General features: G+C 49.4%; 1 protein-coding gene across 1 annotated transcript in view; it reads left to right on the top strand.

The window, feature by feature from the left end:
- Positions 1-12,381, top strand: part of LARS1 (leucyl-tRNA synthetase 1) — a 95,886-nt gene extending 83,505 nt beyond the window's left edge. The window contains exons 29-32 of the mRNA XM_069764067.1: positions 208-312; positions 1,384-1,479; positions 2,957-3,089; positions 11,797-12,381. Of these exons, the coding sequence (XP_069620168.1) occupies positions 208-312; positions 1,384-1,479; positions 2,957-3,089; positions 11,797-12,002 (540 nt within the window). The 3' untranslated portion in view covers positions 12,003-12,381. The remainder of the gene's footprint in view (positions 1-207; positions 313-1,383; positions 1,480-2,956; positions 3,090-11,796) is intronic.
- Positions 12,382-13,692: the final 1,311 nt, after the last annotated feature.

Raw genomic sequence — 13,692 nt, 5'->3', positions numbered from 1 at the left:
AGCTTAACCAGTACCCAAGAGTCACAAGGAGACCCCATTTTGGTGTGTTATGCTCCTGCGAAAGTCAACGTGTAGCCCCCGGCCTAAGTCTTCTCTGACTTGTGCTGACTTATAGGAAAAAATTAAGATCCCTACTACATTGCAGGATTTTGGAAGAAGTAATCACCAGTACTTTATCCTGTTGATTTCTTTTATTTTTTCTTATAGGAAAACTTAGAAAAGAAAGGACCTCGTATTCTGGACCTCGAGCTGGAATTTGATGAGCGGGCTGTTCTTCTGGAAAACCTTGTGTATCTGACCAACTCCCTGGATGTTAGTACTCCTCCTCCTTTTCTCCCTTCTTCTGTTTGCCCTGGCACTTAAGGTACCTTCACACTGAGCAACTTTACAACGAGAACGACAACGATCCGTGACGTTGCAGCGTCCTAGATAGCGATCTCGTTGTGTTTGACACGCAGCAGCGATCAGGATCCTGCTGTGATATCGCTGGTCGTAGCTGAAAGTCCAGAACTTTATTTGGTCATCAGGTCGGCGTGATTCGTCATGTTTGACAGCAAAAGCAACGATGCCAGCAATGTTTTTTCACGGAGCTAACAACCAGCGAGAACGATAAGTATGTCACTGGATCACTCCTGCATCGTTCTGGAGTTGCTGTGTTTGACATCTAGCGACCTAAACAGCGACGCTGCAGCGATCGGCTCGTTGTCTATATCGCTGGAGCGTCGCTAAATGTGACGGTACCTTTAGTCGCTCCTGTGCCATCTGGCATTCATCCCAGTCTGGGATAAAGCGGCGCTCTACTGAAGTCGGCATTACCAAACATTGAGGTGTTGACAGAGCCGATTGTAAATGGCCTCTACTAAAGGTGAAAGGATTAGAGGTTAATTATGGATTATTTATCCTGCCGCTGCTAAAGGCAGCAAATTTTAATTGTGAGTATATCTCCCATCACGGCGCGCCATGTTCTCTTTCATTATCTTTCACAAGGTTAATGTTTACAGACCTCTTAGTTGTCCCACGGACGCCTGACTCGCCTCGTTATTTTTCGACCACATCTCGGCTTGTGTCAATCACTCTGTCTAAGAAGCCGATAACGGCTTACATTTAATTAGCCGCCAGTGATGCCCTGAAACAATACCAGATACGAAGCCGCAGCACAATCTCAAGAGGAGGGACGTTTTTCCGAGAGCATTTCTAAGATGAAATAAAGGAAGGATTGTGCTGTCGTTTCCAACCAATTTTGTAAAAGTGGTGAAAATCGACCAACCCGTCCCTACATCTGTATTATTGCACGCGGTAAAGAAATAACAGCAGTCCTGCCATGTATTATTACCGTCATTTCCTAAGAGTGCTTGATGTAATGTGCGTCTCTTATTCTGCCAGATGGATCAGATCGACGTCAAATTTGCCTCGGATGCAGATGAGAAAATTAAGGAAGACTGTTGCCCTGGGAAACCGTTTTCTGTCTTTAGAACAGAGGTAAGGAACATGGCGATCTAGAGCAGCGTTTCTCCTTTTCAGGTAGTGTAAGGGTGCCTGACTATCAGGAACAGGCGTTGTTACGAATGCCAACTTCCCGATAATCATAAAAATTGCCTAAAAATAATCGTCCTCGGCAGCACATTGCACAGGACACGTGCTGCCGAGAACAGTGACAGTCTGTGTAAACAGAGTGTAGATGGAACCGCTCTGTTTATTAAACGTGTTGTCATCAGAAAGCTCTGCCAGTAATGTCCAGAAAGCAGCACATTACCAATGTATGCAGCACAGTGATATATGACGCTTTTAACCCTTTATTGAGGTGAATGGGAGGTAAAGAGTTAGTCAATGTAGTGTTTATAAAGGAGAGCTAGATTTTTTATTTCTATTACTTCTATAGTGCTATTATATTTATAGATCTCATCGCTGTCCCCATTAGGGCTCACAATCTAAATTCCTCATCAGTTATTTCTCTGTAGTTTTAGAAATCCGTTGCCTGTACAGACACAAATGGGCGTAATAGTAGGAGCAGCCATCACCGCCATGTACTGTCAAATCCGATTAGTAAGAGTTAGTCCAATATTTAGGTTCTGTAACCCATACAGTTATTGCATCAAAATCTTCAACTATCACAAGGGGGTATCCTGTATCTGCAGGAAAGAAAGCGTCATCATGATCACAGAGAGGGATTCTTTACTGTAAAAGCGGTGACGCAATGCTAATCTCTGCCACGTAGTGTTGATGGCTGATTCACTACAAAAGTTCATGTTCCCGGATGCCGTTCTAATAAAATATAAATGTTCTTGGTACTGGATTTCTAGGGATGGGGCGTGATAGGGAGATTTATTCTGGTTCCCATAACTTATTGCCATCCTCTTGATCTTCACTATAGCATTAGGTTAAACTTGAGGGACTTTTGTCTTTTTTTTTTTTTTTTCATCCTCTATGTTAGTGAAGCATAAGCCCTGACCTGTATAAAACAGTTGAAGAATCGAGTGTCCTTCGTTTAATTTGACACCCAATAAACCAGCATGACGATCTGATATTCCACCACTTTTTTTTTTATAGCCCAATACATCATCGTAATGTAAGATGTCACATACCTGAAGCAGAATAGCCATAAAATGAAATTGTAAAATGCCTTTACTTAGAAACCAGAAATAGGTTATATGTTTTGCACTTTTGTCAGTTATTGCATTTTTTTTTACTTTTTGTCAAATAAACTGACGTTTTATATGCTGGATTAAAAGGAAAGTTCCAGTATTCACCTATATTGCAATCATAAATATATAGAGAGCCACATTCAATACTAATTTATCATCTTCCTGGAGAGTGGAGAGAAAATCTGATAATTAAACTGGAGGCGTCTTTCATCTTCTGCCAGCCGTTCATGTGTATTATGACATTCTCGTGTACGATGGCTATTGTTCTGCTCGTGAAATTAATGCTAATATTATACGTCCCTTATTTTCCATAGCCAGGAGTGCCAGTGTTCCTGGTGAACCCACAGCCGTCAAATGGCCACTTCTCCACAAAGATTGAGATTCGACAAGGAGACAGCAGAGATTCCGTAATAAGACGCATAATGAAGACTGATCGGGGGATCAAAGGTAACGTGCAGGCAGGAAGAAGGGCTGGGATGAGTGCGCTTCACTAGTCTTGGAGGATCTGAGCAAATGACTGCCAGCGAGGACGGTTTTAATGAGCAATTATTACCGTCTGAGTGAAATACAGTCTCTCTGATCAGTATTGCGGAGGCGGAAGAAGACGTCTTTCAGGAACCATCTTGTTACTATGCATGATGACCAAGCACCCAGGAGGGCTCCGCAGAGCTCCGCGCAGTGGGAAATACGAGCCCTGTAATTTGCAAAGATCATACAGAATGTGTTCAATATTCGGCAGCAGAGTATAATTCCTCTTTAGAAAGGCTGCCTCTCAGTTACACGGTTCCCCTCCTCCTATCAAGGGAGGCTTTTGTCATGATTAAATGGTGTAGCTCTGTCGGTGAAATGCTGATGAGACACCGCAAGTTGTATTAAGTAGCCAGGAAAGGAGCAGGGCTGTGGAGTCGTTGAGTCGGAGTCCATTTTGGTGGAGTCGATGTCATGGAAATTGAGGAGTCGGAGGTTTGGCTTACCGACTCCACAGCCAAATTATTATTGACTGCAGCACATGGGGATATCTGCTCTCCTGTGCCTCTGCACGATACGTCAGCATCGGTAGAGCCTAGATCGAAATGCTTTCATTAGCCTCCATGAATAAACATCCTGTGCAGGGGTTCACAAGTGTGGAAGAGGCTCAGAAGGTAGATGTCGGAGAGATGACCTAGCCGGCATCTGTCTCTTAACAGCTGTGGCTGTTAACCATTTACATGCTGCTGTCTATTTCTGACATCTCTCAATCTGTGATCGTAGCATTTAAATGGAGCTGTCCCCTTGAGCCTGCATGCACCGCCACCCCAGCGACATGATTGCAGGGCGCGATGGGCTACCAGGGCAAATGTGGACCTGCTGAAGTCTCCCAACTTGCTACTCCCGTGAAGCTTAGCCCCAGGCCAGACTCCATAGGAGACCATTACTTTTCCTTTATACTGTAGCATTATATAGTACAAATGATCGCAGGTTCAAGACCACTGAAAACGTAACGCTGAATAAAAATGAAAAAATAAGAAAAATTCCAATCAATCTCCCCCTATGTCCCACGTTAAATACAAAGGACAAAACTAAACACATTTGGTATGGCTGTATTTGTAAAAGTCTAAACTACCAAATTATAAACTTAAACAACCAATATGTAAAATACCATAAGGAGCAAAAACGAAAAGTAGAATTGCATTTTTTTGTTGTTGCGACAAGCCCTCATACAGCCATGTTGACTGAAAAATGATAAAAAAAAATATGACGCCTGGAAAAATACAAGGAAAAGACATAAGCACAAAAAATGTAACATTCCCCGGCCATGTGAATAGTTATGGTTTCCCTCACCCTGTGTTAATTTCTTTATCGCCTCTCATTGGGGGACACAGGAACCATGGGTGTATGCTGCTGCCACTAGGAGGCTGACACTATGCAAATAAAAAAGTTAGCTCCTCCTCTGCAGTGTACACCCCACCGACTGGCATTATACTCTTCAGTTTAGCTTAGTGTCAGTAGGAGGTGGACACGGGTCTTTCATTAGACCCTTATCTACCTCAATGTGCGTCGTTTTCTTTCAGTTTTCCTCGGAGGGATACAGGGTGAGCAGTCACACCTGTATTCCCACAAGCGGACTATGAGTACGGTGTGTACTGCCACCCCGTATCCTCATAGATCCCTCACCAGGACCAAGATCCTGGCACACCAGCGTGCTCAGAAGTCCGGTCCTGGCTCCGTCCCCCACCCACTCGCCCACCAGAGCCTGTCGGTTGGAGGAGACGAGGACGTCCATCAGCCCTGGATGTCTCACCCTCCTTTAAGGTTAGTACGGCGTGGGATGTTTTTTAGGTGAGTATTTCCCCTATCCCATCCCAGATCCTTGTTAGGGGGGGGATTCTTGTTAAGGGCTCCCAGACGGTGACCCTCTCTTACCCGGTCATCGCCTGTATCCTTGCGGCGCGGTCGATTTTTTTATCGGTTCCTGGAGTTCCAGCTTTTTCCCCATTCTGCTAGGGCCTTCTGCTCCAGCGCGGGGCCCTTTTCTGGCCGCAGCGCTCTCACCCGTGACCAGCACCTTCTTTCTTGGCAGCTTTTGGCTGCTGTTCGCTCCTTTCCGCGGCGCACTATCAGCGCGGCGGTTTTTCACTGGGCACAGTCCTCAGCGCAGCAGCCCTGCAGTCTATCGCGCTGCTTATCGCTGCAGCGCATTGCTCCGGCGCTGCAGGAGGTGGATCTGCGGCGCCCTTCAGCGGCGCAGCCTGGCAGGCTGCGGCGCCTGTGCCGCCAGCCTCCCGTCGCGGCGCACTGCTCCGGCGCCGCAGGAGGTGGATCTGCGGCGCCCTTCAGCGGCGCAGCCTAGCAGGCTGCGGCGCCTGTGCCGCCAGCCTCCCGTCGCGGCGCATAGCTCCGGCGCTCTATACCGGCGCCGCGGCTCGTTCCCCGGCCGCCGGTTCCTAATTTAGGCCCCGGCTTCGGCCGGGGCCTACTTCCGGTCTTCGGATCTGTCACTTCCGCTTCTGCGGGCGGGCTTTTTCCCGCCCGACATACTATGACCTGCCCACCGGCGCCTCTGCGTCTAGCTCCGCCCCATGACTTCCTTGTGGGACACTCGTCTGGTGTGAGCATCGCTTCACACCACAGCAGCAGCCCTTGCAGTGCCTCACGCAGCGCGCCACGCTCCTTCGCCCGCATCTTCTGTGAGCTCAGCACCAGGGGATTTCTCCACCAAGGACAAGTGGGACATCTTCCAGGACCGGGTCCGTGAGTAGCTGCACTGCAGTCTGACACCCCCCTCTGCCCACTGTCCCCTAACCAACTGGCATCTTCAGGGTCCCTCAAAATGTCTTCCTCTAAAGGGGGCCGCTCTCGCCCCCCTACTTCTTCTTCATCTACTACCTTAGTCACGTACTTTGCATGTTCGTCCTGTAACAGCAAACTTCCCTCAGGTCAGTCCTCCCCGCTGTGTCAGTCCTGCAGCAACCCGATTGCTCCCACCGCCCAGGATCCCCCGGCTGTTCCGCCAGAGAGTGATCCCCCCATCCCAGGCTGGGCCGCTTCTCTGTCACAATCGGTGGCCGATTTAACACGGGTGTCTCAAACCCTGGTGTCCGCGCTGGATCGGTTACCCCTGCAGACCCCTGCAGTGGCCAGCGGGTCGCAGGAACCGCCGCCCGAGCCCTCCTTGATTAGCCACAAAAGGTCCAGACAGGAACGTCGGTCTGAGTCCTCTTCGCGTTCCATCTCGCCGCACGGCCCTCCCCCGCGGTTGGTGTCGCACCGTTCCTCCTCCCCTGAGTCAGGCGAGGCTTTATCTGATGCGCCCTCAGAGGAGATGTCGGAGTTGGATCCTAGCCAAATCGCCACCATGAGTGAGTCGGTCCAGAACCTCATTCGGGCTATAAACCAAACCTGTGGCATTAAGGATCCCTCTACGGAACCCGCAGATCAGGCGGTTTCGTTTAGACGGGCCAAACCACCTTCAAAATTTTTTGCCCCTCATCCTGAATTCGAGGAAATCCTGGCCAGAGAGAGAGAGAATCCGACCAGACGTTTTCAGAGGGGAAAACGCCTGGGGGTGTTATATCCTTTTTCACCAGATCTTACCGCCAATTGGACGGTCTCTCCCTCGGTGGATCCACCTGTGTCCAGGCTGTCCACCAACACGGTGCTCCCACTGTCCGGCGGAGCGTCTCTGAAGGATTCTAACGACAGAGTTATAGAATCCTTCGCAAAATCTGCCTTCGAAGCGGCTTCAGCAGCGCTATGCCCGGCCTTTGCTTCCACTTGGGCCTCAAAATCCATCTCAAAATGGGCCAAGGATCTGCGGCGAGGTATCCTGGACGGGGCTCCTCCCGCGCAATTAGCGGAACTTGCCAACCAGATTTCCCACGCTGGTGAATGCCTGGTTTCCGCCTCCCTGGATGTCGCCTCTTGTGCGGCTCAGGCTTCCAGCAATGCCGTTGCCATCCGCCGGACCGTTTGGCTCAAGGCCTGGCAGGCGGACTTGTCCTCCAAAAAGTCCCTCACTAGTCTGCCCTTCCAGGGCTCTCGTCTCTTTGGTTCCCAGCTGGACCAGATCATTAAGGACGCCACTGGGGGCACAAGTTCCCTTCTCCCCCAGGCTAAACCTCGTCGCCCTCCTCCTAGACGGCAGTTTCGCTCGTTCCGGCCTTTTCGTCGCTTCGCTGCGTCAAACGCCTTTTCCCAGCAGCAACAGAGGCCACAGGCACGTCAAGAGAAGAAGGCGGTGTCCTTCAGGCCCACTCCGTCCTGGCGTCCTCGCTATTCCCAGGGTAGATCGTCCAGGCCCAGGACTGGAAGATCCACTTCCGCATGACTCTCGGCAAGACTCCAGCCCAACTCCCAGGTTGGGGGGCCGTCTTCTCCGTTTCAGGGACGTCTGGATTTCCGCAGTAGAGGATGCATGGGTCAGGGAAGTTGTGTCTTCGGGATACAAAATAGAGTTCGCCTCCCGACCCAGAGATCGTTTCTTCCAATCTCGTCCTCCAAAAGATCCCAGTTTGGTTCCGGGCTTCTTCGCAGCCATCGCTTCTCTGCTCAAATCCGGGGTAATCGTTCCCGTCCCAGAAAAGGAACGGTACACGGGTTTCTACTCGAACCTCTTTGTGGTACCGAAAAAAGACGGCAAGGTTCGTCCCATTCTGGACCTCAAATTGTTGAACAGGAGGGTTCGCCTGAGACACTTCAGGATGGAATCCCTTCGTTCAGTAATTGCTTCCATGGAGGCTCAGGAATTTCTATGCTCTATAGATATCCAGGACGCCTACCTACATGTTCCAATATTTCCCGGACATCACCGTTTCCTGCGCTTCGCAGTGCAACAAGATCATTTTCAGTTCGTCGCCCTGCCGTTCGGTCTCGCAACCGCGCCAAGGGTGTTCACGAAAATCATGGCGGCGCTGATGGCCATTTTGAGAGTCAGAGGCTTGGTTCTGTTTCCATACCTCGACGACATCCTCATCAAGGCTCCGTCCTTTGCTCAGGCCCACGAAAGCTTGTCCATTGTTCTCGACACCTTATCCCGTTTCGGATGGCTGGTCAACCGGAAGAAGTCCTGCCTTATTCCTTCTCAGCGCATCATCTTTCTGGGCATGCTCTTCGACACCCGTCAGTCCAGAGTCTTCCTTCCCAAGGACAAGAGATCCACCCTTTGTCGGGACATTCTCTTGCTCCAGGGTCCTCGGCCTCCCTCCCTCCGATCGGCCATGAAGGTTCTGGGGAGGATGGTAGCTACCTTGGAAGCGATTCCCTTCGCCCAATTCCATTCTCGACCCCTTCAGCAAGCCATTCTGTCTCAGTGGGACAGGTCGGTCTTCTCCCTGGATCGGCCGATCAGACTCTCCTTTCGGGTCAAGCGGTCTCTCAACTGGTGGCTGACGTCTCCTCTCATCTCCCAGGGCAGGTCCTTCCTTCCGGTTCACTGGCAGGTGGTGACAACGGATGCCAGCCTGATCGGCTGGGGTGCGGTTTTTCGCCACCTGACGGTTCAGGGCCGTTGGTCGCTGCAGGAGTCCGCGCTGCCGATCAACGTCCTCGAAATTCGGGCCATCTTTCTGTCCCTCCGCCATTGGGAAAGGATTCTCAGGGGCCTTCCAGTCCGGATCCAGACGGACAATGCCACGGCTGTGGCATATGTCAACCATCAGGGGGGGACTCGGAGCTCCTTGGCCCTTGCCGAGGTGTCCAAGATCCTCCTTTGGGCAGAGGCAACGGTTCCGGTGATATCCGCGGTGCATATCCCCGGCGTAGAAAACTGGGCCGCCGACTTCCTCAGCCGCGAGGGTCTCGCGGCAGGGGAATGGTCCCTGCATCCGGAGGTCTTCCATCAGATTTGTCTTCGATGGGGAACTCCGGATGTGGATCTCACGGCGTCTGGGATCAACAGGAAGGTTCCACAATTCGTCTCCAGGTCACGCGATCCTCTCGCAGTGGGCGTCGATGCTCTGGCCATTCCTTGGTCACAGTTCGAGCTGCCCTATCTGTTCCCACCCCTTCCATTACTTCCCAAACTGTTGAAGAAGATCAAAGCGGAAGGGGTGCCGGTCATCCTGATCGCCCCGGATTGGCCCAGGAGAGCTTGGTTCGCGGAGCTCATCAACCTTCTCGCGGACGCTCCCTGGTGCCTTCCAGACAGGCCCGATTTGCTGTCCCAGGGTCCGATCTGCCACCCGAATTCTCGGTCGCTCAGTTTAACGGCGTGGCTGTTGAGACCGCGGTTCTAAGAGCGTCCGGCCTTTCGGACCGGGTGATTCACACCATGATTCAGGCTCGGAAGCCTTCGTCTTCCAGGATCTACTACCGCACCTGGAAGGCCTACTTCCGTTGGTGCGAGTCCAACCGCGTGCCGCCTATGGTTTTTTCCCTGCCTTCTCTTTTGGCCTTCCTTCAGGCAGGACTGGATTCGGGCCTGGCTCTTAGTTCCCTGAAGGGTCAGGTCTCTGCGCTTTCCATCCTCTTTCAGAAGACCTTGGCCTCTCGGCCACAGATTAAGACCTTCTTTCAGGGGGTAGCCCACGCCGTCCCGCCGTACAGGGCCCCTGTGGAGGCATGGGACCTAAACCTGGTACTGGACGTTTTGAAGGTTTCTCCCTTTGAACCTCTTAGGGAGATTCCTCTATCAGTTTTATCTTGGAAGGTGGCCTTTCTTGTGGCCATCACGTCCATTCGCCGCGTTTCCGAGCTGGCGGCACTGTCTTGCCGCCCTCCGTTTTTGGTCATTCACCAGGACAAGGTGGTCTTCCGACCTCCACCTTCTTTTCTTCCTAAGGTGGTTTCCACCTTCCACCTCAACGAGGACATCGTTCTACCTTCCTTTTGTCCAGCTCCGACTCATCCTCTGGAGCGATCGTTGAACAAGCTGGACCTAGTCAGGGCAGTGAGGATTTATCTGGATAGAACATCCTCTTTCCGGAAGACGGATTCATTTTTCGTCATTCCTGATGGCATGCGCAGAGGCCAGCCGGCTTCTAAAGCGACTATTGCTCGCTGGATCAGAACGGCAATTTTGGAGGCTTACCGGGTCAAGAACAGAGTGCCCCCTCCTGGGATTAAGGCTCACTCTACCCGGGCAGTCGGCGCCTCCTGGGCGGTGCACCACAGGGCTTCCGCCCTACAGCTTTGCAAAGCGGCAACTTGGTCTTCCATCCACACGTTCGCCAAATTTTACAAGGTCCATACCTACGCATCGGCGGACGCCAGCCTAGGCAGAAGGATCCTGCAGGCGGCAGTGGTGAGTCCTCTGACCTGATGGAAGTCTGTTTTCCCGCCCTTGGGACTGCTTTGGGACGTCCCATGGTTCCTGTGTCCCCCAATGAGAGGCGATAAAGAAAACAGGATTTTTGGTTGCTTACCGTAAAATCTGTTTCTTGAAGCCTCCATTGGGGGACACAGCTCCCTCCCAATGTTTTCTGTTGTTATCTGTTCTATGACTGTTCTCACGTTACAGTTCTCAAGTTTGTGGTTATGGTTTTTCAACCTTGTTTCATTATCTCCTACTGCTTTCTCACTAACTGAAGAGTATAATGCCAGTCGGTGGGGTGTACACTGCAGAGGAGGAGCTAACTTTTTTATTTGCATAGTGTCAGCCTCCTAGTGGCAGCAGCATACACCCATGGTTCCTGTGTCCCCCAATGGAGGCTTCAAGAAACAGATTTTACGGTAAGCAACCAAAAATCCTGTTTTTCTAGTATTTTCTGCATGATCCTGAAAAAGTTGGTCTTTAAAGTGCTTTTTTCCCATTTCTTAAAACCTTTCTGCATAGGCTCAGGTTGTTGTAAAATAGTAAACTGTAATAATTGACTTACCCCCCCCAGGTCCAGTGCTGGCTCTCTGGCGCTGCCCAAGTTTGTGGTGTTTGGCTGCAGAGGTGACATCATGTCGACAGCACTGCAGCCAATCCCTGAGCTTATCAGTTTGTGGTATCTACATCAGCAGAGCCACTGATTGGCTGCAGCGCTCTCAATCTGACGCCACCTCCAGAGAGTTATGGCGTTTTCCTAGGATATGCATTGATTGCCGATATGTGGAGGGTCCTTGATGCAGTTAATAAGTGTATAAAGCCCAGCGGACTGTCGGGCACTTTTCCATGCACGGCAGCATAGTACATATATTGTATTGTCTCCTCCGCATAGCACCTACTCAGGAGCAGCACTTTGCAGCAGAGTTAGTAGTGGTACTAGGAATGTATTGCAGATTACATAGTCTTTTAGGTTTTAGCTAACTGCCATAGGGATTTGCTGCCATGTTGCACCCGTATTTCCAATACAACCTGCATATATTCTTAAAAAGATATCATAAACCTGGTGATACTGGTGTACTTACATTGAAAATACATCTAAAAATGGCTGTTGGGTTCTTTGTGAAATTTCCTGTGCCTAATATTCAAGCTCTAGTAGGACTCCTCAAATGCTTATTTTAATATCAGGACTATACAGCCAATATTTTGTGGGATTTTTACAGTAAACACATCAGCCCCATAAAGCGTAAGAGATCCGTTCAATAATATATGCAGTTTGTATTGTGAATCCGGTGACCGATCCGTTTTTTTTTTTTTTTTTCTCTATATGTAAAAATGTTCTCCAGTACGTAATCATCCATTTAGTAATGGGGAACATGAGGTATGCATGTAGCATTTTCTAACCTCACGTACGTTTTTTCTTACCAGATGTTACAAAGGTGAAGCTTATGAGATACGATGACCCAGTTCTGGGGCCCCGACGAGTGCCTGTTCTCGGAAAAGAAGATTCTGGTAAAGTGGTGATCTCTCAGCAAGCTGCCTTCCATATTGACCTTAGTGAGAAGAAAGTCCACATCGCCGAGAACTGCTTGAAAGTAGATATCGGCGACACCTTGGTGTATATGGTGGACTAAACAGCCCAACTATCGGAAGTCGAGGACCTGTAGACTCCCGCTCCTATGCATTTGTTCCTCACACATCATGATGTACGGGGCTGTACCGTTGGTTGTACAGGATTTAGGAGCACTACTTGTATGGCTGAGGCTACACGGGTAAGTCTGCAGGATGAGGCTTGGCACCACATAGTCCATAGTCACAGCGGACTGTACGCTGCGGTTTTCTCATGAGGACGGCGCGGCCCGGTGTAGCTTCAGCCTTACAGTTTGGTTCCATGAGTCAGACCACTCACTACAGTTGTTACTGGGTATTTTGTAGTCCTTTTCAGGTCTTTTTCTCTGTCTTACGTATTGGACCGTATGTATTTACAATAAAACCGGCTCTTATATTAAACTAGTTTGTGTCCCAGATCCATTCTAATATTTGGGGTCACCGACTACATTCCCAGGGGAGAGGCTTTACTTTGGTCGCACCACATTTCCTTTGACAGTCCATACTCTTTGTGTACTGACATCTTCTTTGAAAAATCTACATCTGCATAAAAACAATTTTAATGCAATTTTGGGTGGTCTTCTTCGGAGATTTCATAAAACCTTGCGTTCTGGACAGAATTACAGGGGCGATGTTACTCATTTTATACCTGCACTCTTATGGATCCTTTAGTATTTTGCCTTTGGAAACCCAAAACATAGTGTTGTTCATTCATGATCTCTATTACTGCGCCATTAACACATTTAGGATGGTTACATGAATATTTCTAAATGACCAGCAGGTGTCAGGCTTTCTCACATCAAAGTACATAATGGAGGGTAAGCAGAGAGGAATGAATACATTTACAGGACCCTGGGCCAGGTCAGTATTCCGAGTCCTAAGATGGAAGCCCTGCAAACCTTCCACAACATGCCAGCATCCGCAATGCCTCCTTTGATTATCCAGCCTGCCACAGTGTCACACTCTACCAACGATGCACCATGCCAGCTAATCGAAAGAGGAGCCGGAGATGACGGCAGGTAAGAGGAGCGTCATTGGTCTACCATCCAGATTACTGACCGGGCCGCTGGTTTCAGGGACCTTCAAATCCTTTTGCTCATCTCTAATCGTAAGTTTTCAGCATAATTGACCCTGCAAATGATAAAGTCACCTAGTCCATTGCGAAAGTGCAAAAATAAATGTATTTAAAAAAAAAATGTTCCCAATGATGTCAGTATCTTTGTAAAGGAAATCTGTCAGCAGGTTTGTGCTGTGGTATCTGAGAGTACTATGATGTAGGATAACTTGATTCCAGTGATCTGACACTTACTGGGCTGCTTGTTGACGTTTCAATAAAATAAGTGTTTTATCAGCTGGAGATTCAGTAGAGGACTAGTTGTCTTCTGCCATGTAGTCCCCCTGCTCTGTGTAACCGAATCCCCACCACTGATTGGTAGCTTTCTGTCAATGTACACAGAAAGCTACCAATCAATGTTGTGGGCGGGGTCACACAGAGCTCCGCATTCAGAAAACTGCCAGATCTGCAGCAGAGAAAACAGTGATTTTATCAAAATAACAACAAGCAGTCCAGTAAGTGGTATGTAGAAGGAATGGGGGTCTGTGTCACTACATCATGCTAATCTCAGACTACATAGCAAAAATATACTGGAAAATTGTAAAGTATGCTATTCCATGTTTGTTTTTTGGGTTTTGTTTTTTATGGCATTCATAGTCCAG

The sequence above is a fragment of the Ranitomeya imitator genome, chromosome 4 (genome assembly GCF_032444005.1).
Source record: "Ranitomeya imitator isolate aRanImi1 chromosome 4, aRanImi1.pri, whole genome shotgun sequence".
In the NCBI taxonomy this organism is placed as follows: Eukaryota; Metazoa; Chordata; class Amphibia; order Anura; family Dendrobatidae; genus Ranitomeya; species Ranitomeya imitator.
Note: the sequence above shows the minus strand (reverse complement) of the source record. Positions and strands in the feature narration are given on the sequence as shown.